The 23,273-nt window shown below is 45.3% G+C and overlaps 1 protein-coding gene across 2 annotated transcripts in view; it reads left to right on the forward strand.

Moving 5' to 3' along the window:
- The window catches only part of ETS1 (ETS proto-oncogene 1, transcription factor), a 128,659-nt gene that overhangs the window by 12,338 nt on the left and 93,048 nt on the right, over positions 1–23,273 (forward strand). For both annotated transcript variants that reach the window (XM_033861813.2, XM_033861811.2), the window contains exons 2-3: positions 1,998–2,080; positions 16,004–16,148. In XM_033861813.2, the coding sequence (XP_033717704.1) occupies positions 2,012–2,080; positions 16,004–16,148 (214 nt within the window). In that variant the 5' untranslated portion in view covers positions 1,998–2,011. The remainder of the gene's footprint in view (positions 1–1,997; positions 2,081–16,003; positions 16,149–23,273) is intronic.

The following is a 23,273-nucleotide window of genomic DNA, read 5'->3' on the forward strand; positions in this document are numbered from 1 at the left end:
TTTTTTGGAGGAAATTGGAGGGCTGGATGGGTTGCGCAAAGCAGCACTGCCACACCTGGACATTTCCCAAAGGTTTAGGCTGCCCTGTGGGTCCCTGGAGGGATGAGCAACTTTTCCCTAGGGAATCAGATCTTGGTTATGCCGTTCTCAGTATGACACAATCTATGTTGTCAACTTTGAAGTCTCATCTCTGAGTAGATCCAAAACTGTGAAGTGCAGGTGGATGGGTGAATGATGACTCATTAGGACTTTAAAATTTGAATTTAAGACGAAAAGCAGCAACGCTTCTGTACAGTATATGGGCGGTGTCCACACCGACCTGTGGTCGGCTGCTTCTTACTCCAGGCCCTCTACCCAGCGCGGGGTCTGATACTTGGTAGCTGCTTACTGTTTTTAGAAAGAAGCACTGAAGAGGGGACCACGGCTCCAGATGGGAACAGTGTCCTTGGACTAGAGACTTTGATCTTTTTCTACTCTTCCGCTTTGCCACCTGGGAATTCTTCCTAAGGGCCATTTTTGGCCATCAAGTCCCTGAAAAACTAGAAGACAACATCTTGAGAAACATAGGTACCCTTAGCTATTTTACTTTTTAAAAATTAATATTAATTTGACGGCTTCTACTTCGGGGAGAAAAGACATCATAAAAAGGTGCCGTTTTAGTTAAAAACAATAAGCACAGCTCTGGGATAATTTACGTCTTCAGAAGATTTTTAACTTACTTCTCAACTGTATGATATTAGTTGCTATGTGATGGTAGCCCTTAGTATAACTTTGTAGTGCAGAACTTTAATTATGTTATTTATTTATTTTTGAAGTCTAGCTTTTTTTTTTCTTCTCCTTGGCCACACCGCGTGGCATGTGGCATCTTAGTTCCCCAACCAGGGATCAAACCTATGCCCACTGCAGTGGAAGCACGGAGTCTTAACCACTGGACCACCAGGGAAGTCCCTTAACTATGTTATTTAAATACATTTCATATGAGAGAAGATATATACGCTCATTGGCTGTCAAGCTGTATCAAGATGGTGAACAAAGTTGTAAATTGAACATAAGACATATCGTATTCTTTATAGTTCTTGAAATGGGGTCAGTGGCTTTAATTATTCCCAAGAATAAAGGAAAAGGACAGACAAATACAAAGTGGAAAGTAGCTAAGTGGAAACTCAAATGCACTCCCTAACAATAGGAATTTGGCCTCTGAATGACATATCTAGGAATTTAATCTTCTAAATCATTCAAGAAAGGCATTTTTTTAGTGTGTAATATTGAACTTATGAAAGTGTGTAAACTAGTGTACCTTAGAGAGCGTTTGGCTCAACAGAAATGTTTGTATATAAACGATTTTCCTGATGACCGACAGCTAACTGGAAAGTCCCTTCTGCTAGAGCATTCCTCAAACGTGATGGTCATTCAGACTTTGAATGGAGATAGTAGCTCTCAACAAGACATTTAATTAGCCCTTCTCCTTTTTCAAGATGGATAATATTCACTCCCCTTTTCGGGTCTTCTCTCTGTTTATCTGTCTCAGGGTCCTGGTTGACATGCCTCCTCGATGGAGGTTTTCCATCCCTCTTTTCTCCAATCCTTTCTCTATTCCGTCCTTCATCAGTTGATAAATGCCACACTTCGTATGGAGGGCCAGACCTGGTTGGGGTGGAGGGAGGGAGATACAGGAATGGAAATGTTTTTTAAAAAGACACACAAGACCCATTCCTGCCCAGAAACCCCCTAAAGGGTCTTTTTATGGACTCTGACTGCTTACTGTCTGCAGCAGCCGTCACCATCCAGGCTACCTTGCAGTCAGGGGACTGGCTCTGTCTGGGGTCTGCCTTACTCTCTGTTGGCCACTTTGTTTTTCTACGTTTTAATTTCTTTCTCTGTAATACAAAGAAGTGAACGCCATGGTTCCTAAGGAGACCTGCTCCGAGCCCTCCTTTGGTCGCTGGTCCACACATGTTCTGCACCCAGTGGCTCAGTGAATGCTTTTTCCCACACAGGTGCTGACGGCGTGATGAGCTACTTTGTGGAGTCTGCAGTGAGTGGCCCTGCCCCCTACTCAGCAGTGCGACCTGCAGCAGTGGTAAGTGGGACCCCTTCCCTGCCCTCCCCCTGCCCACCGTGCCGTCCCCTCTCCTCCCTCGGTTCCTGCTTTCTGATCTCCTAGACAGAAGCAGCTGGGGACCCAACTCCACAGTTGGAATGAGCTTTGAGTTTTTTGGAGGGGCTACATTGTGAGATTATCTGTCTTTTTATCACCGTATAAAGTAAAACATCCAAGACTGATAGATTTACTGAGAAAGATTTTTGTGTTGCAGAGAATATGACTCAAACATGAGTAACGGTTAAAGCCAGGTGATTTTTCACAGCTCAGTTCATTTGGTGAAGGTTTTTCACACACTGAGGTACCTTACACCTATTCTTAGCATAATTGAACTTATTTTTCTTCTCATACATAAAAGCTAAAATATGCAAGCTTTCTAATAACAGAATTTGAAACTGGAAATAAAATACAACAACAAATTAGTAGGAAAAATTCCTGAGTCCTAGAATAAGAGGGGTAAAAGGAACTTTAAACTTGGACTAAAGGTTTTTTGCTCTTAGGGAAGAAGGCTCTCACCCAAGCTATGTGCTGACCAGTTGAAATATTCAGCTAAATTTCTTATAAATTTACTGTGTGAGAGATCCCGTAATGCTGTCATTCATTGATTCCAATGTTAAGTGAACTTTTAATATTAGCATTGAATCATTAACTATTGATAATAAATTCTGCGTGTTTTTGTATAGAGATAGCCAGCCTAAATGTTGAACTTTTTTTACTTAATCTGGATATGGACAGATAAGTTTACTGTTAACTCTTCCAAATACGTTTATGGGTCTATATAGACTCCAGTCTACCAGAGCTCTTTTTTGACTGCAGGCTTTGTCCAGTCTGAGGTTCTGCAGAATTTTTAACTGGTACCCTTCAGTTTGCCCTGACCTCTCACTGTAATTGTATATCAAAAGATGTGATGTGTTTGAAAATTATTTTCTGTAGTATTGAAAAAATAATTACTTAAAAAGGTATTTTATGTTCAAGGAATGATTAACACATCTTTCTTCACTGGCTGTTCTGTAATACATATTTCTTCTGTTTTAAGTGGCTTCTGTTTTCATATAAACGCCATTCACTATTAAAAAATTAGAATCAGGAAAACGTTTAGAGTACAATTTACTTCAGAAATATGTGTAAAACACACACACACACAACAAGTCCAGACCAAAAGTTGTTCCATTCCGCTTAGAAATTGCCAAGAGGCTTGCTGAGGTCCACGGGGCTGGAGGCATTGCCAGGGAAAGGCTCCTTCTGCTTCTCACACAAAGGTTATCGTCTAAGGTCAGCACAAATGACACTAAAGTTTTCTTAAAGGTGATTTTGTAGAGGTTTGTTAAAATAAACAAGGAGATTGTGATTTCAGGGCAAAATGTGTCATTGACTTGGAAAAGTCGATTTAAAAGCCAGCCTATGCATATACACTGAGAAAACCATAATTCAGAAAGAGTCATGTTCATTGCAGCTCTATTTACACTAGCCAGGACACGGAAACAACCTAACTGTCCATCGACAGACGAATGGATAAAGAAGATGTGGCACATATATACCACGGAATACTACTCAGCCATGAAAAGAAACAAAATTGAGTTATCTGTAGTGAGGTGGATGGACCTAGAGTCTGTCCTACAGAGTGAAGTCAGTCAGAAAGAGAAAAACAAATACCGTATGCTAACACATATGTATGGAATCTAAAAACAATGATTCTGATGAACCTAGGGACAGGACAGGAATTAAAAAAAAAAAAAAATGCCAGCCTAATTCTTTTTGCCCGTATTGTAATCCAATTAAAAAAGTTGAATAACCTGTCGGAAAAAGCGATGTCATGCGAATTTGCATTTATTTTATTTTAGGCACTGAAATAAATTTTATTACGAGTATATACATTGCAGGTATAATATTAAGTTATCCTAGACAGGGCATCTGGAAATTGTATGAGATTTAGAAAAAAACCAAGAACAACTCTTAAGTGTGTATTTTCAACTGAAGACCCCAGCCCTGGCTGAATACCCTGGATATTTTTAAGGCCTTTTGAATGGTTTCCACTGGTTTCACAACAAAAAACCCATTTATCCCCAAACCCAGCAGCCATACCTGAAAAACGTTATCAGCACGTGGGATCCTTTTCACTCCCATATTTCAGAGTTGCTTGGGTAATAGCAGAAAGTTACATGGGAGAACTTCTATGTCATTGTTCTAGCACTTTTGCTCATAACTTCTCTGTGGGCCTCAGTTTCTCCATCACTGGAACTGGTTAGGCAAATTTTCAGAACCATAGAACATGCAGAAAAGTCCTCTGACTTCTTCACTGACGTCCTTTTTAATTAAAAAAAAAAAAAGGTAAATAGGGCTTCCCTGGTGGCGCAGTGGTTGAGAGTCCGCCTGCCGATGCAGGGGACACGGGTTCGTGCCCCGGTCCGGGAAGATCCCACATGCCGCGGAGCAGCTAGGCCCGTGAGCCGTGACCGCTGAGCCTGTGCGTCCGGAGCCTGTGCTCCGCGATGGGAGAGGCCACAACAGTGAGAGGCCCGCACACCGCAAAAAAAAAAAAAAAAAAAGGTAAATAAAATTGGTGAGTACAAGCTCAAGTTCAATGAGCCAGCTCCTACAGACAACCTCCATCCAACTTTAGGCTCGGCTGTCGTAACAGTCAAAGAATTTGTACATTGTCTACAGAATATAACTTTGGGACATCGGCATATGAGAGAAACTAGCAAACCTCACACTCTCAATCCCAATCTGAGGTTTCGTGGAGGAGTGAGGACAGCTTCATTGACTTTCCCAGACAAGAACGTTAACGTCCCAGGCACCTGAGTCTTCTCAGTTCTGTTGGGGCCTCACTGTCTGGAGCTCAACCAGTGGTGCTTAATCTGATCATTCAGGTCCTCCTGGCCGGCGCCCTGGTCTCTGGGTTAGTTAGCCTGGGCCACCAAGAAGAGAAACTGTCCCAGGCATGGGAAGTTTGAGGGTGAGAGGAAAACCATCAGGACAGTGGGTTTTTAATCTGGGGCTGATTTTTTTAAACATCTTTATTGGAGTATAATTGCTTTACAATCTGGGGGCGATTTTGTCCCCAGGGGATATTTGGTGATATTTTTGCTTGTCAAAACTTGACGGGCACGGGTGCTCTTGGCCAGAGGGTAGAGGCCAGGGATGCAACTAGGCATCCTGCACCGCACGGTCCAGTTCCCCATGACAAAGAATTGTCCAGCCTCAAATGTCAGTAGTGCCGAGGTTGAGAAGCCCTGCCCTAGAATACACACAAGATCAGGTTTGAAGGTGGGGTGGTACTGTGTGTATTTACTTGTAATTATTGCGTTAGAAAGGGAAATCTTAAAAAAGAAAAAAAAAGTGAGACTATATCCATGTTATGAGGGGCTCTGCTAAGCAGGCTGCTTTAGTTGTCCAAGAAACAATCTTCTAAACTAGGACACGGATATTTTCCAGGCTCTGAAGACTGCTAAATCTCAGATTCCTTGTTTGTGTGTTAGAGGTAGCATTAGTGTGGTTCGATCATTTGCCGTACCAGGGGAAGCCTTAAAATAATCACCGCAACAGTTGTAAAATTCATCCCATACTTCGGGTACTGGCCATTGTACACAGAACTCACATTATCTGCCTCGGGACCCCTTTGTCAAAAGCAGGACACAAGTTCTCTCCCTTGTAAGGTCAGCCTCTCGGGAGACCTTCATGAAAGAAGTGATATCACAGCTGGGGTGGCAGGGAAATGACACTTCTGGAAGTTGTCTGGCCATTGTGTTGGAGGGGGTGACGTTTTCAGGTACTTATATGGGTTGTGTGTCAGGGACCCTTTCATCCAAGGGGAGGAAGCGCTCCTTCCTGTTATGCTGGCTCAGTGAGCCCGCCGTGAGCCCTGGAAGTCCCTCGAAGCCCTGGTCCTCTCCTGTGTCATCCTCCCCTTCATGCCGCTGAGTCCGCAGAGCTGGGGGAGGGCCGGCATTGGAGGATGGGCTGCCCCTCATTTTGACCAAACACGTCCTTGTCCTTGGCTACCTCCCCAGCAAGAAGGATGCGGAGGAGGTCCTTGAGGATCGATGGCTCCTGAGCCAAGTGAGCTTAGGAAGCACCTTGAACTGTACAGAGAGAAGGAATAGACGACCGCCCACTCACCTGCTCTCAGCGCTCAGGCCTTTGGGAATATAGCGATATGCCGGGCAAGTAACTGTCCAGGGGGCCAGACCACATGGAAGGCTCCGAGCCTTCCATCCTGGGCCAGGCAGCTGTGGGACACAGCTGGGCCAAGTACCATGGAAGGCACTTAGGCTTTGGAGTCAGAAAGACCTGAGTTAAATTCTGGTCTGTTACTCCTCAGCCATGTGACCTTGGGCACATTACTCCCTCTGAACCTCAATGTCCTCATCTGTAAGATAAGCACAGAGTGTAACTTACCATAGCAGGTCATTGTGATACCAGCCCCAAACATGACCTCAGCTAATTCCCTTTCCCTGTGTTTACCATCACTTCTCTATTTTTCTCTGGATTATTTGATCGTGTGAGATGGCCACATACAGGGAGGAGTGGAGATGGTTCCACTGATTGCCCATACAAGGGTGTTTCCAGAGCAAGATGGGGCTATGGGGGTCAAGATGGAGACATTCTTGTTGAGAAACCTCCTTGCTTCATCAGTACCCTGCACTAGAAATAGCTCGCCTGCCACCAGATCAAAGTTCTCTTGTAATGGGCTGGTGGTTTACAACCCCATTGTGTAAACAGACCTGGTTCTCTTATCTTGAGTAATTGCAGTTTAATTGGGCTTCCTTGGGAAGCAATTCCCTTCTTAGCCAGTGCTGTTCTCACTCTTCACCTCCACCCCACATGCCTTAGGATGTGTTCACAGGGGTGTCTGTGCAGTCCCTGCGCTTCTTGGGAATTTGGGAAGGGCTGGTGCTCGTTTCTATGAAGCTTAGCACACATGCCTTTTCCTTCTCTCTGGGAATCCTGGAGAGCAGTGGATCAGGTATTCCAGATTAGAGCAATGAGAATACAGAAAAAGAAATTTAGAATGTAAATGGAAACTGGAAAAGAAAATGTTTTCTTGTCACTTGGGGTGGTGATGGCTTTGCCTCTGGAGAGGTTGCTGGAACATTATGTTTAAGGAATGATCTATAGCCGTGACTCTTAGTGGGAGTCAGAAAATGTGAAGGAAAAAAGAGAGATGTGTATTTTTCCAGCATCTTAGAAAGTGGGGATTTTCTAAGATACTGTGTTTAGTTAGCACACACTGGAGAATTTTAGAGCCAGACTATAACCTAGAGGCCATCTCCTAATATCAGGAAATCTAGGTCCTGAGAGGTTAAATTAAGTTGCCTGAGCTTAGAAGTATGATCTGGAATATGGTCCAGCTCTCCCGGCTCCTGGTTTAGGAAACTCCTTACCATCAAACGCATCTTGATCATTCTTAAAAAATGTGGAGATGGATGAGAATTTATGACAATTCATGGATTCATATGCTTTATTCATGCTGAATTGAATTTAGGACAAAAAAGCCCCAGAACTCCATTTTGTAGAGCGCTGAGCAAATCGAAATTCCTGCCCCGTTTTTCCACCATGGGAGGGTCTCCCAATGTCCTATCAGGAGGCTCTGAGCCACCTTCACCCTCCATCTCCACACTTGGGATGGATGCCTGGGGCTGGCACCCCGTGGAGTCGCTGGGAGTCTGAAGGCTTCCGGCTAAGCGAGTGGAAGCTGACGTGTGACACGCATCACGCCCCATATCTCTCAGCAAGAGAATGTCAAGTCCAGGCGCCCAGAACTGGGGCAGGTCCCACCGAGTAATATCTTGAGTGGAGGGGGCTGTGGTCTCAGGCTGGCGTGAGAAGCTGCAGCATCAGTCACTGCCCCCCTCCCCCACCTTGGTCTGCAGCCCCAGGCCTGGGGGCGTCTCAGGGTGGCCTCAGCTGTGGTCCACGTGGCCCGTGTGGAGGCCAAGCACAGCTTTTCATGGAGAGCAGAATCCGCTGTTCCCATCTCTGTTCTCTCTGTGCTTCAGATTCTCTTTTGTCTCAGAAACCTACAGTGGTCTGGCCTGCCCTTTCGCCAAGGCCCAAGCCCATCACTCTTATTGTTTTAAAAAGAATTTCCTGGCCTTGAGTCTAAAATTAAATCGCCCTTTGAGGGTTTCCTATTTTGTCTGTTCCTGCCTCTCCTGTGGCTGCAGCACCCTCGCCCCCTCCCCCTTGGTGGGAGAGCTGAGGGGTGTTTCCGTGTTGCCTCTTTCCTTTCTCGAGGGAGCAGGATGCATGTGCCCCCCTGAAGCAGAGGTGCCCCAGATACAGTCTGCCCCAGACTCCTCCCCAGCGATGCCAAAGCGCTTCTCCATGAATGTAAAGAGGTGCTGACTGGTCTAGCATCTTCTGAGGATGAGGAAGCCCAGACTCGATGACAGGTCTGCGGAGTCGGTCAGGCCAGCCTGGGAGGGCAACTGCCTGCAACGAGGTGAAAGGTCTTAAGATGAGAAGTTCCCCGTTTATTGCACAGACTGGCGCCTCGCATGTGAGAGCCCCCTGGGCGGTTCAGCAGCTAGGCAGGCACTTCCTAACTCTACTTTCTCTACTGAAAAATGGGAAAGGTGGTGGCAGAACGGCATGACCGACATGAAGGTGTTAATGCATTTCAAGGGGACCTTGTATGTCATGAATCTAAATGATGACAACTTCCGGTTCTCTAGGCTTTTTTTTTCCACCCTGGGGTGGTTTTTTTTTTAAATCAAATGAAGGTTGTCAGTTACAAGATCAGGAGAAAGAATGTGGATGGATCAGCAGAAAGGAGACTTGCAGTTGGAAAGGAACTTGGTGATCACTGGGGCCAACCTCCTCAGGAAGCAAAGGTTTAAGGAGGTTAAGAGATGGGCTGGAGGCTACGCAGCTCCTTAGGGGCAGAGCAGGACTCAGACCCAGGCTTCCTGATTTCCAGTCTCCTGTCTTCCTACCAGAGGGTATGAACGTCTATGCCAGGCCTAGAATGATGCGGAGTTATCCCCGCGGATGGCAAACCCCTGTACTCATCCATTCAGTGTTAACTCAGCTTTGCGTCTGGGCATGTATATTTTTTTAAGCAGCAGGATCTAGAAATATTTATGTGTCTTATATGTTTACGGCCCGGTACTAAGGCTAAACCCTAAAATTCTGAAGTCGGTTAAGGGAAAGACAGATGCACTCCCGCAGAGTTTGTGCTCTGAGTGACACATACACGAGGAGGGTCAGGAAGGGTTTGCGGAGCAAATGCCTGGACATTTAAGACTGCTTGGCTCAAGACAGAAACGAACTCTTACAGAAAGGCGGCCGCCATCAGTTTGCGATGTAGTGTTGAAAAACTACTCCCCTGTTCCCTCTTTTCCAATTGGGGGGGTCTTTGGAGGGGGTGGAGGGAAGGAAGCCTCTGGGCAGAGGCAATGCTGGGAGGTTTGGCAGGGCTGGGGGGTAGGTGAAGAGTAGCCACAGGGAGGGGGCCGCGTGGGTGGGGCGGGGAGACGGAGGTCCCTGGTGGAAGCATCGGAGAGGGGAACCGGCAGGACAGGGCAACAAGGGGGACATAATACCATACATGAAGCCCTGACTGCAGCAGGGGGGCGGTGGTCGGTTGTGGAGGTGACGTCACAGCTGGCTCATGTTGGAGCAGAGACAAGTGCGTGTCCCTCGTCCTAGTAGTTTCCAGACTTCAGGGCTTTTATGCTATTTCTTTCCAGGATCGGAAAGCAAAGCCTTTAGGCTGCAGGCTCGAGTCCTCTGAAGCCTGTCAGAGGACAAGGACAGCAGTGCTGGTCCCTGGAGATGGGGTGGGGAGGCTCCTCACAGCGTGTGACACAGCAGGGCAGGAGTGCACACTCTCCTGAGACACCCAGGGGACCCAGGCCCTCCAAGGCTGCGTGGATACCACCCTCTCCTTAGCAGCCGCTTGCTGACCCACACGGTTCTGAAGCTCTGCCCTTGGTGTCTCCCACACCGAGCACTTTTGTGCTTTTCCTCCTGTGTCTTTAACTGGCCCTTCTTTGTTGTTTCTCCCTTACTTTTCCTCCCAACGACAGGCAACTTCATAGATCCATTTTTTCAAAAGTGAAATATAATTGACTTAATATTATATTAATTTCAAGTGAACATAGTGATTCAATATTTTTATACATTACGATAAGTCTAGTAACTGTCTGTCCCCATACAAACTTATTACAATATTACTGACTATATTCCCTATGCTGTGCACTGTAGTCTCATGACTTACTTGTCTGATAACTGCTCTGAATCCCCTTCACTTATTTCACTCATCCCTCCACCCCACCTCCTCTCTGGCCACCACCAGTTTGTTTTCTGCATCTGTGAGTCTGTTTCTGTTTTGTTATTGTTCATTTGCTTTGTTTTTTGGATTCCATATGTAAGTGGAATCATACAGTATTTGTCTTTCTCTGTGTGAGTTATTTCACTTAGCACAATACCCTCTAGGTCCATTCATGTTGTTGCAAATGGCAAGATTCTATCCTTTTTCTTGGCCGAGTAGTATTTCTGTGTGTGTGTGTGTGTGTGTGTGTGTGTGTGTGTGTGTGTGTATCTCATCTTTATCCCTTCATCCATCAGTGCGCAGTTAGGTTGCTTCTATATCTTGGCAATTGTAAATAATGCTGCAGTAAACATTGGGGTGCACATATCTTTTCAAATTAGTGTTTTTGGTTTCTTTGGGTAAATACCCAGAAATGCAATTGCTGGATGGTGTGGTAGAGACATTTATGATCCTTTCTCTTTTCTTTTTTTTTTTTTTTTTGCGGTACACGGGCCTCTCACCGTTGTGGCCTCTCCTGTTGCGGAGCACAGGCTCCGGACGCGCAGGCTCAGCGGCCATGGCTCACGGGCCCAGCCGCTCCGCGGCACGTGGGATCTTCCCGGACCGGGGCACAAACCTGTGTCCCCTGCATCGGCAGGCGGACTCTCAACCACTGCGCCACCAGGGAAGCCCTCTCTTTTCTTTTTAACTGCCATTTTCCCTGACTTTATACTTTAACTAGATCCTTTACACTTCTAGATCTAACTGTATCCTTTCCTGTCTTCTCCTGTCATGCTGCCACCTTAGGGACCTCTGCACCAAATTGCTCTGCCATCTCTCCATCTGAACACAACCAAAAGAGAAATATTCTTCCAACCTCCTTACTTACGTACTTAAACTCACCATTTTCACTATCATAAAAGCAAGCAATCTAAGCATGATCTTGGATCCCCCCTTGCCTTCATCTCCTATGAGCCATAAAATCATGTTGACTCTTCCTTTGAAAGGTATCTTACACTTCTTGTTTCCTCTTCACCTCTGCATTCATGACCTTAATCCAGCTCTTCGTAACTGGCCACTGCTCAGCACCAGCACTGAGGGGAAGCATTCAAGTGGGGGCAAAGTGTGGCCCCCAAACGCAGTACTCAAGCTACGTAAATCTTAATGCAATAATTTTGACATTCAAAATGAATGCAAAAATTACTAAATGAACTAAAAAATTTAAATGCAGTAGGGAGACTTCCCTGGTGGCACAGTGGTTAAGAATCCGCCTGACAACACAGGGGACAGGGGTTCATTCCCTGGTCCGGGAGGATCCCACATGCCGCGGAGCAACTAAGCCCGCGAGCCACAACTACTGAGCCCATGAGCCACAACTACTGAAGCCCGTGCGTCTAGAGCCTGTGCTCCGCAACAAGAGAAGCCACCACAGTGAGAAGCCCGCTCACCGCAACGAAGAGTAGCCCCCGCGTGCCGCAACTAGAGAAAGCCTGCACGCAGCAGCGAAGACCCAACGCAGCCAAAAATAAATTGATTAAAAAATAAATTAATATAAATAAATACAGTTAGGATCGGTAGTACTGACTTTTCCCTTTACGCCTCAGGCTGTGACCTGGCTCTGCAGGCACTGCGGCTGCCTTGTCATCCTCCTCACCTGATCCTGCTAAGTCCATCTGACTTAGCGCTATCGAATGGGTCCTTCTAGGACATCTTGAGTCACCATGTCACTCTTACTAGCTTTAATACAACCTCTAATGCCTTTCTCCTGCAGCCAAATTCTGGTCTGGTGTTTCTGACCCTCAACACTGTCCCTCCAGCTCTCATTCTTGCTAGTTGCTCTCCATTGCAAGCGTTCTCATTGCCATGAGCACACTTTCCCCTCATGCTTGTCACTTCCAAACAGCAGTCTTTATCTCTCTATATCGCCAAGCCGAGTCTTTCGGATCCTTCCTTACATCGCCATCTACGTTCCTTGGCACCTTTAGGTGTGTCATCTTCTTCTGCTCTCTAGACCTTCATGTTCTAGGCTAAATCTTACTTGACTTTTCGGTTATTACCTTAATCTGCTTCCTCTAGGAAGTCTTACCTGCTGTCACTCTCCTCCCCCTACACATCGGTACTTAACCCTGTCACATCTCCTTGCTGTAATTTCCTGTTTACTAGTCTGTGCACTGCTGAGGGTAAAGTTCATATATTGCTCATACTGTATTCTTAGCATCTAACATAATAGTTGGCACAGACTAGTTGTGTGATACAGATTTGTTCACAAGTGTCCATTATCGTAATCCATCCAGTACTTACCATGGGATGGCAGCCTCCCTGCCTGAGCAGTCCGAGCCACACAAGGTTCACACTGCACAGATACAGAAAAAGACGATCTGAAATCAGGTAGACCTCGACTAGAATTCCATCCCCATTATTTTACTAGCTGTGTGGTCTTTGGAAATTTACTTGCCCTCTGAAAGCCTCAATTTGTTCTTCTGTAAAATGAAGATAAGAATACCAATCTTGCACAGCTACGGTGAGGATTAAACGTGACCATCTCTCCATCATGCTTAGATCACTGATGGGCATGGGGTGGTGTGCGACGTACGTTAGTTCCTTTCAATAATCTCCTGTGGGATGAACGAGTGAGGACCCATCAGATGGGTTCCCTAAACTGTGATGGGGGCTAGGAAGCTTGCTTGCATCTCCTGAACTCACCTCCATTCTCCAGCAGCCAGGAAAGGAAGAGGTTGAACTTGTTTTGGGTGGTGCCCTCGTCAAGCACGGAGGTGGGTGCTTTGCTTCCCAGATTTCTGACTTCTTAATAAGCAGCTTCTTTCTCCTCAACTGAGAAGGTTTCATAATGAATTGGAACTGGCTCTGTGGTTCTCTTGAGTAAAAATGTCATTTTCGTACTCTGTATTCAGTCAGTTTGTGAAATGTCTAATAAACAGGCAGGTGTCTAGGTGACCAGGGTCGTGATACTCCCAGGAGCATCTGTGAGCAAAGATGTTCGTGGCTCATGGTAAGCTTGGTGCACTATCTCCTTCTCCTTCTTAAAAATAGGTTCCCCTGGCACCACTGAGGACAGCTGAGGAGGAAAGATGTCTTAAAAATTGACTTCCCTGTATAAAATAATAAGTGAACCCTCCCCGACAACAAAGAGCCTGCTGTGGGAGCCGGAGAGACTCCACGAAAAATGCCAATCACGAAACTCAAGGAGATGCCATACGTGGTTGTTGGTCAAAGCTGTGTGCTGACTCGCTGTATGGCCACGTGGTCATCGCCTGGGTCTGGAACCTCATTGCTTTATCCCTAACCCACCACTTACTCCCACCCTCTATCTCCCCTCTACAGCGCTCTCAGATCATTTTCCTTAAACATCTCTTTGCGAATCATGCCTCACCTTCAGTGACCTTTCCTTAATAGAGAAAGCCTCAACCTTTTCACCTGAATTCAAGTTCTCCTCTTGTCCCCACCATCCTAGCAGGGCCTGCACCAAACCACCCACCACCTGTCTACAAGGATCCTACTGGTACCACCTACTGCCTTCTTACAAGGACTTTGTGGTTTAGGCAAGCCATGCACACACTGCTCCCAGAGAAGACAGGGCCAGGTCACTTAGAGTGCTCCTTTATGCCATTTAAGTACAAAATTTCCTCGCGCGAGACCCTATTCCTACAACTCTGATACTTGACACTGAATTTTGAGAAATACTCTATATGAAAAAATGGGGGTAGACACTGAGAGCACACAGCTCATCTAGGAAATGTGCTTGAAATTGATTCTGTTGCAAAGGATTGTTGGGGATCCGAAAAGAAAATCTTAATGTAGCTGCTTCAGGAGCTTACAGTATTAAAATACAATGTCAGCAATATGGCTTTATGCCGGAATTAAGGAGACGTTTTCTGACCGGAGCTCAGCTGAGCGTTCTTTCTGATGTTTTCCCTAAATCTCGGTCCCAAACACAAACGGCAGGGCTGCCATTGCTCTGTTTGTATTCTTGTGGCTCTCACCAGGGCCTCCTGGTAGCGGAAGCCAAGGACATTAGCCTTTGATAGACAAGAACTCAATGTGACTCCGTTCAGTCCCCAGGGTTTTATTCCATTCTCAGCACCTTTAACACACCTGGAAGAGGAGCAGCCCCGAAGTAAACTTCATCCAGCCATAGTCTGAATGATTTTATGAATATTATGAAAAATATCACGTAAATTAATGTGCACAGAACCTCCTTTTACATTTTGGTCTTGACTGCCATTTTTCTCTGTGCCGATATACCCTCTTATGCTATTTTTACTGAGCTTAAGCGAATGGATGATTGCAAAATGGGGAAGAGAGTGTAGACAGTGAGTGATTGACTCTAACGTAATAAGGCTGCCGCTCAAGGGGAGAGAGGATGTAAGGGGTTCTCCAATTAGAGGCTCTGACTGCGGGTTAGCAAGCTACTCTTCAGGGATGAGAATTCCACCTGAGGGGTTACATTCATTAATTAGCACCTTAACGTTGGTAGTTTTAATCACATCAGATTCTAGCAAAGTTCCATTTTCTTAACTGGGGTCTTTATGGAGGTGGAGGGGCCAAACAGGAGAGAGAAAGAATAAAAAAGAAGAAAAGAAAGTTGAGGGTGGGCCAGTGTAGACTAGACTCCTATTCTTAGGAAATCTTCTTTCCATGAATTTGCTCCTTCTTTAGTGTCTTAATTGTTAACCTTCTTGCTTAATCCCAGGAATGTTAAGGGTCTCATATTAATACCTACTTTATATTAGGCTCCATGTACACTCCTTATTACATGCATTTAATATAGGAATACATAATTTTATGACATGTATTTCATATTTTGTTTTGCTTTATGTATTATTTTCTTACACATATTATTTCATTCAATCCTCCTACCTTATGGGGTAGGTATTATTATTTCCATCTTATAACTGAGTAAACTGAGGTTTAGATAAAGGAACAGGCCCAGGCCCCCATCAGCGAGTGATGGAGCCAGGATTTGAATCCATGTATATGTGGCTTCAAAGAATAGGGTCTTAAACACTTCAAATCATGGTCTCCCACATAGTGTATTTGTCCTACTTAGAGAGTACTGGGTGGAGAGTATATTTTGTGGATTCTATAAAACTGATAAGAGTTGCACAAGTACCCAAATGTTGGGAAAAACTGAGAATTCCAGTCTACCAATCAATATTGTTAAAACCTATGCACATTGATTAACTGAAAAAGGAGTGATTTGTATCATTTAGGTCCATTTTTTTTTCCTTTGGCATTTGTCACTTATTGGTTCTATGATAATGGAATGTCTCGTAGGAATATCCTTTCATGGTATTTTTATAGAGTAAGGTTACATAAAAAAGAAAAAATTCCAGGATTGTGTAAAGATGACCAAGATTCTGCCTTGCTATTAACCATGGGTCCTTATTTGAAAATTAAAAAATTCTTCAAATGCTTGGGGAAACGGATGAAAATAAATGTATACATCGTCTAAGTCAGAAACCCTTCCTATTCCCTGTGTCTTTTTTTTTTTTTTGGATGGGAGGTAGTGATCAATAGTTGGTTCTATTCTGTTATCATCTGTGGATGAGTCTTACTTATGGATGACATGAAGTTGCTGTTCCATTAGGGAATCTTAATGTATTTCCTTTTTTTCCTGATCACAGAGGCAGGGACCTCTCAGCTCTTACGAAGATCCTCGAATGGCCTGTGGTTTCCAGTCCACTTATCACCCGCCGAGAGCTTGCTACCCCTTCTGGGATGAGATGGCCACTCAGGAAGTGCCCACTGGTCTTGAACACTGCGGCTCAGGTAGGAACATAAACGGAGGCTGAGACTGAGGATGGAGTTGAAGGACAATGGCAATTGGATGAGGGCTGCATCCTGCATCCTCTGCTGTCACAGCTGCCCTGGCTCACGTGGGTACCAGATGCTATTATTCTATGGAAAGTCCCAGGACTTTTCAGTCACTTTCAGTGACTTTATTCTCCAGTGACAGGAAGACTAAACTCTAGGAACGGGCCCACGCGAGGTTGCTTTAGGTCTTCATTTTGTAAATAGTTCTCTCCACTGTGCCTGTCCCGAGCCTTACCCACTTCAGCCTGGCTGTTGACAAAGGACCTAGAAGGTTTGCAGTCATGAAGTGTGACAGATAGACAGAGGGTGTGTGAACTAGTCAGCCTTCTTACAGGACATACTTTCTTCCATTCGTCTTCTCTTTCCGTCATCCTCTCCCGCTCTGCCCAGGCCCGCCTGCATCTGTCTTCTTTTCCCTCGTCCCCTTTCTCTCTCTTCAACTCTTCCTCACAGAAGCTCCTCTCGAAATTCCCTTCACTCCCAACCTGCTGGTCATGGTGCTGCCCTCTGGTGAACAGAAGCCACTCTCCCGAGGACTGGAGAAGTTCAAAGTCCTTACTCCATTCTATTTTGCCAGAGTCCCTGTGTTTCTCACAAATTCCATTAGCCCTTGCTTACCTGCCAGCTTTTTTTTTTTTTTGGTTTATTTTTAATGCAAAATGTAAATCATAAATTTAGGGCTTCTGAAATGATTGATTCTGACATTAAGTTCAATGTTTCATGAGATCAGGGTATGATAATATATCCAAGTACCAAAAAGCCAGTGTTTTCTCCCAGGATGAATTCTTAGCATAAGAAATTTCATAACTCTTACAGATTGAAAACATGTAATTCTGATGAAGTACATAGGGGAAAAGCCACTGGAAACTAACTTAAATGCAATTTTGTTTGTTCAGTATCTCTTTACCCTATAAAACTATATGGTAAACTTCTTTTATAATAGTGGAGAAATAAAGAAAATGTTTGCTTTGTTGTCCCCATACTGTATATTTCACTCAAAATAGACAGACACAGAGTGAGATGCTGTAGCGCTTGGTGGAGGTTGAGAAGGATGGAAGTCCGCTTCTCCGGGGCAGAATGAAATCGACTCCTGTGTTCCATATTGTCTTGACTCAATAGCCCTTGATCTTGGAGGTATTCTCTGGTACTATCTTGGATCTCAGACAGGATAACATTTATGCTGCCACTTTCTGCGTGGCATCTCAGTTCCCCCTGGCATAAATACAAAGGTCTCGGCTATCTACCCATTTCATGAGGCGGCAGAGAGGATATTGTAGCTGGTCACAGTTTAGACTTAAGGACTTAAAATTTTAACAGATGAAAAAGCTGATCCTTTAAAATTCTAAACAAAATATAGATCTTGTTTGTATAAGCATGAATCCTGTTCATGCCATTAGGCTTTCTTTTTTTAATCAATAATTATCTTCTCTTCTTTTATTTATTTTTTAACATCTTTATTGGAGTGTAATTGCTTTACAATGGTGTGTTAGTTTCTGCTTTACAATAAAGTGAATCGGCTATACATATACATATATCCCCATATCCCCTCCCTCTTGCATCTCCCTCCCACCCTCCCTATCCCACCCCTCTAGGTGGTCACAAAGCACAGAGCTGATCTCCCTGTGCTATGCAGCTGCTTCCCACTAGTTATGTATTTTATATTTGGTAGTATATGTAAGTCCATGCCACTCTTTCACTTCATCCCAGCTTACCCTTCCCCCTCCCCATGTCCTCAAGTCCATTCTCTACGTCTGAGTCTTTATTCCTGTCCTGCCCCTAGGTTCTTCAGAACCATTTTTTTTTTTTAGATTCCATATATATGTGTTAGCATACGGTATTTGTTTTTCTCTTTCTGACTTACTTCACTCTGTATGGCAGACTCTAGGTCCATCCACCTCACTACAAATAACTCAATTTCGTCTCTTTTTATGGCTGAGTAATATTCCATTGTACATATGTGCCACATCTTCTTTATCCATTCATCCGATGATGGACACTTAGGTTGCTTCCATGTCCTGGCTATTGTAAATAGAGCTGCAATGAACATTGTGGTCCATGACTCTTTTTGAATTACGGTTTTCTCAGGGTATGCGCCCAGTAGTGGGATTGCTGGGTCGTACAGTAGTTCTATTTTTAGTTTTTTAAGGAACCTCCATACTGTTCTCCATAGTGGCTGTATCAGTTTACATTCCCACCAACAGTGCAAGAGGCTTCCCTTTTCTCCACACCCTCTCCAGCATTTGCTGTTTGTAGATTTTTTGATGATGACCATCTGACCTGTGTGAGGTGATACCTCATGGTAGTTTTGGTTTGCATTTCTCTAATGATTAGTGATGTTGAGCATCCTTTCATGTGTTTGTTGGCAGTCTGTGTATCTTCTTTGGAGAAGTGTCTGTTTAGGTCTTTTGCCCATTTTTGGATTGGCTTGTTTGTTTTTTTGGTATTGAGCTCATGCCACTAGGCTTTGAAGTCTTATATCTCCCAGTGCAACAGAGATTAAAGCTCCCTTGCCTTAACACTTTCAGCTCTGGATGCTGTTTCTATAGCTACCAATTTACAGCTCACTACATCTTACTAATACATGCTATGAGTAGCTGAGTTCATCTCCACACTCACCCATAGCCTCAGGATCAGAATGTCTCATATTCATAGCAAAAAGTCTTGGCTCATCTCTTGTTTTAGCTAAGAAGTATTGATACATAAATTCCCAAGTGAAGATGATTTTTGATTCTCCTCCTTGTCAAAGTTCTCAAAGGTAAAATAGTTTTTATTTCAGGGCCAATGAGACACAGTGTCTGTAAAGAATTTTAAGAACCTCAGGAGGAAGCTGCTTTAAAATGCAAGGACTGATAGTCGTGTAATAGAGTGTACTTTCCACAGTTTACTTGTTCAAGAAGGAGGAAGCCGGGGTCACCCAGACTGATGGTTCTTGGGTAGGATGGGAAGACGAGGGCACATAATAACCAGTCCTAAAATGACCTGGGTTGTCACCAACTGCAGCTTAGAAATGCTAACAAGCTTCCATGTGGGAACGGTGCTTTGGTGGCAAACGTGATGTCTGTAGTTCTCTCTGTCCTAGGCTTCTTCTGATGGAAAGATCTCGCAAGAACTTTTAGCTTTCCCAGCCCCTCCTTTGCCTTTTGAGCCGTCCAGACGAAGGGGTTGCGATAATTATTTCTGGGCTGTGGTCCAGCCCTCCTCAGTGATGGGTGTCCTTTGGAAGGAGATCTTGGGGTTACAGAGAAGGAAGATGAAGACATAGACCAATCGATGATTTCTCCAGCTGCAGCGCATTTCCTTGGAGATGTGTTGAGTAAGAAGAAAAGAGAGAAAAAAACACTCTCCAGTTTTGTCATCTCCTTTTATCCTATTTATAACTTCAGTTTCCTTCCTGTCCTCCTGGCCACCCCTAGCCCTGCTTCCATCTCACGTTTGTGCTCTCAGAAGGGCTGAAGGTACTTCTTTTGTAAGGACTAGACGTCTGTCAGTGCCTGGAATGCCCGGCAGGAGGGGCCATCGAGCATTAGGGTCCTTCCTCTGAATGTTGTTCCTGTTCCGAAGGGACTGAGGCTGAGAGGGGGGAGAGGAGTGGAGGGGGGGGGGAGAGAATCAAGCTGAGAGAGAACGTGAGTGGGGGAGAGGTTACCAGGCGAGTGGGACAGAATACTCAGTAATCAAGACGAGACGATAATCGGTTGGCCAGAATAGCTGGTTCTGAGGAAACAAGAAACGGTGTGTGGAAATGGACAGAAAAGAAAAAGTGGGCATTAGTAGAGAGATGGAGGATACAAGGAAGATAGACTGAAAGATGAATGGGAAGGGGAAAGAAGGGGAGGGGAGGATAACATGAAAGAGAAAAAGAGATGAATCTCAGGACATTAACTCTCCAGCTAAAAAAGGAAGCCACATTTGCATGCAATTGCCTGTGCAGCTGTACATTTCTTCATGACAATCTTGTAGTCATCATTTTCTTTCATTTCTACCTCCTCCGGCTCGCCTCTTCCCCCTCCTCCTCCGGATCAGCCTGGAGCCATTAGCGAGAGCCAATGGGGACGGAGAGTGGGGTTCTGCATGAATGAATGGGCTCTTTCTGTTCTAAGCCTCTCCTCATCCCTCTGTCGGGGAGACTCGTGAATCAATGGAGCCCCTTACATGAGACACGGCTGAAATGTCTGTTGCTGTGTATAGTCTGACTAGAGTGGAGTCCACTGGCCCTGCCTCCCCTCTGTTCTCTTCCTCTGTTTTGTCCCCCAACCTCAGCCCTTTCTCTCAACCATCATAGCAAGAAGCATTGTATTAAAACGTCAGTTTCTTGTTCCTCGTCTCCAGGAGGTCACCTGAATTTCACTACCATTAGCTGTCATGACTAGTTCTTATCTACAGCCCCACGGAAGGGATGGAGTAGATGGCAAACTGTTTTCAGACAGAGGCAGTGAGCTCAGAGTGGTGCCCAGACCCAGCTGGAGTCATGCGATGCCTGCTTTCCACAGGGAACCAGAGGAGCGACATCAGAGACCCAACTGAACACCCGGCCACACGACCGCAGTCCAGCCCATCCACTGATAGCTGTCCATATTTGACTTGAACCTCATAGCTAGGATGACCGTGAAAGACAATAGTGTGTATCAGAAACTATGACACACTTTCAGAGTGATAGACTATCAAAGTAGGTTTCATTTCAGGGATGGATCTGTCTTGAAACAGCTAAACTTACAGAGGTGCTCTCTGACCAAAGTTCACTTCTGCAAAATAGTTGCTTAGAATTGGAAAGCAGTCTGCCGCTTCAGAACACAGTAAACCCCACTCACCCTCGTGGGACTGAACCTATGGTCTCGTTACCGTGGTCCTTGATTTGAGAAGCAAGACAATACTTTTTTTCTTCTTGTATCATGCAGTTTGGAATGTTTTTGTCACGGGTCACAGTAAAAATCTCATCTACCCACATTCATACTTCTCATTCTTTGTGAGAGAGGAAGTATACGCAGTCTAAGGTGAAGACTCCAGCCTCTGGACCCAGATGGATGGGGCTTGCCCATCAGCCCTTCCTAACTGTGTCACCTTAGACAACTTACTTTATCCCTGTACTTCAGTCTCCTCCTCTACACCAGTGTTTCCAAGAGTGTCAGAGTCACCGGCGGGCTTGTTAAAACGCAGGTTGTGGGGTTCTATCCCCACGGTTTCTGATTCACTGAGTCTAGGGTAAGGCTCAAAATTTGCATTTCTCACAAAGTTCTCAGATGGTGCTGTGGCTGCTGCTGGTCTGAAGACCACGCGTTGAGAACCACTAAGTTAATGTATGTCAAGCGTAAAGCAGCGCCGTCACTAAGCAAGTGCGATATGAACGTTTGCCTCCGTAACTCATTGTCCCAAAGCGCCTGAGAGTCCAAAAATGTCTGGGTATCATTGAATCAGAAAGTGACCCCTTGATGGGATGAACACTTTGGGTGGCCGGTACCAGGCGCTGGAAACTGAGAAGATAGAGAGAGAAAGGGGAAGATTCATGCCTCGTCTCTCAGCAACTTTTATTTGGATGTGTATGTGAGGCTACGTTTATGCGATGAGGAGAAATGGTTCCTAGACGAAATATCACACTTATTTATGAGATAAAGTTTGGGGTGACTTTGGCTTTCACTACAGTATTTAAAATTTCTAAAAGAAATTTACTAGCAAAGTTGTAGCACAAAAGAGTGTCTTTCCCAAGTAAACTTTGGAAGTTCAAGTGGGAGGTGTATTGAGAGTCCGAGTTCATGGTCTCTCCCGGGCCAGACGGCCAGGCGGCTGGGAGAGATCAAACCTGGGCCAGTGTTTGGAAAGGGCTATCGACAACCAGGTGGGAAGTTTCAGCAGGAAAAACAGATGCCTCTAATTTGGCTTTTAAGTGTTGAGAACATTGAGGGAATGCCAGAGAGGCTTGTTAAATGGAGATTCACCTTGCTCTGAAATGTTTATTCTCCTAGCAGCCTTGTTCTTTCTGCTGGCCATCTTAGATGGCCCTGTGGTTTAAAAAAAAACGGTTTTTCAAACTCTGTCTGCTGCACATATCTGTTCTTTCCTCATTTGGGGTATGTTTTCCTTTTCTAAAGGATCTGTTCCAGGTTCTCTGTCCTTCAAAACAGTTCTGATTCTGTGTGTGTGTGTGCGCGCACGTACCTTTGTCTGGGATGTCGTAATGGGGACCGTTCCTCTCGGGGAAAATTTCGACCTTCTCAGAATCGGACTTGGTAGTTGTGTTTAGAAGGGGGAAACTGTAGCCCTGTCTTAGGTTTCAGCCTTTCCCGGGAGGCTCCCGTTGGGGCCGAGATGCCCTGACAAGCCGCCTCCAGGGGACAGCGCTGATGGAAGCTTAATGCAGGAAGCCCTCTCCTGACCTGCATCCCACCTCCGAGAGGACCAAAGCCTGCAAGGAAGAGAGGCTGGGGGGAGAGCCGCGGATCTGCCTCGCCCTAGTAGTGCATTACGAAGAGCATCCGTGTACAAAGACTAGCCTACGCCCTTGCTCTATCATTTTGTTCTTCTGATCATGAGATTTCTACAAATGCCTGAACCTCTTCTCCATAAGTGAAGGATGTTTCTCTGGCTGTGGATTGAATTTGTTCCTATTTGCCAATGTTACACTGTCGCATCCATCCTGTTCCACCCCTCCACCACCACCTCGGTAGTTTTCCAGCCTACACTATTTCATATTCATATTACAATCACTTTCAGTATAAGTTTTTAAAAAATTAATTAGTTCATTTTATTTATTTATTTTTGGCTGCATTGCGTCTTCATTGCTGCACGCGGGCTCTCTCTAGTTGCGACGAGTGGGGGCTACTCTTGTTGCAGAGTACGGGCTCTAGGCAAGCGGGCTTCAGTAGTTGCGGCACGTGGGCTCAGCAGTTGTGGCGCGCGGGCTCTAGAGCACAGGCACAGTAGTTGTGGCGCACAGGCTTAGTCGCTCCACGGCATGTGGGATCTTCCCGGTCCAGGGATCGAACCCGTGTCCCCTGCATTGGCAGGTGGACTCTCAACCACTGTGCCACCAGGGAAGCCCCAGTATAAGTTTTTGAGTATAAGCTGAAAGGTACTGGGTCCTAGCAA

The sequence above is a fragment of the Tursiops truncatus genome, chromosome 8 (assembly GCF_011762595.2).
Source record: "Tursiops truncatus isolate mTurTru1 chromosome 8, mTurTru1.mat.Y, whole genome shotgun sequence".
Taxonomy (NCBI): Eukaryota; Metazoa; Chordata; class Mammalia; order Artiodactyla; family Delphinidae; genus Tursiops; species Tursiops truncatus.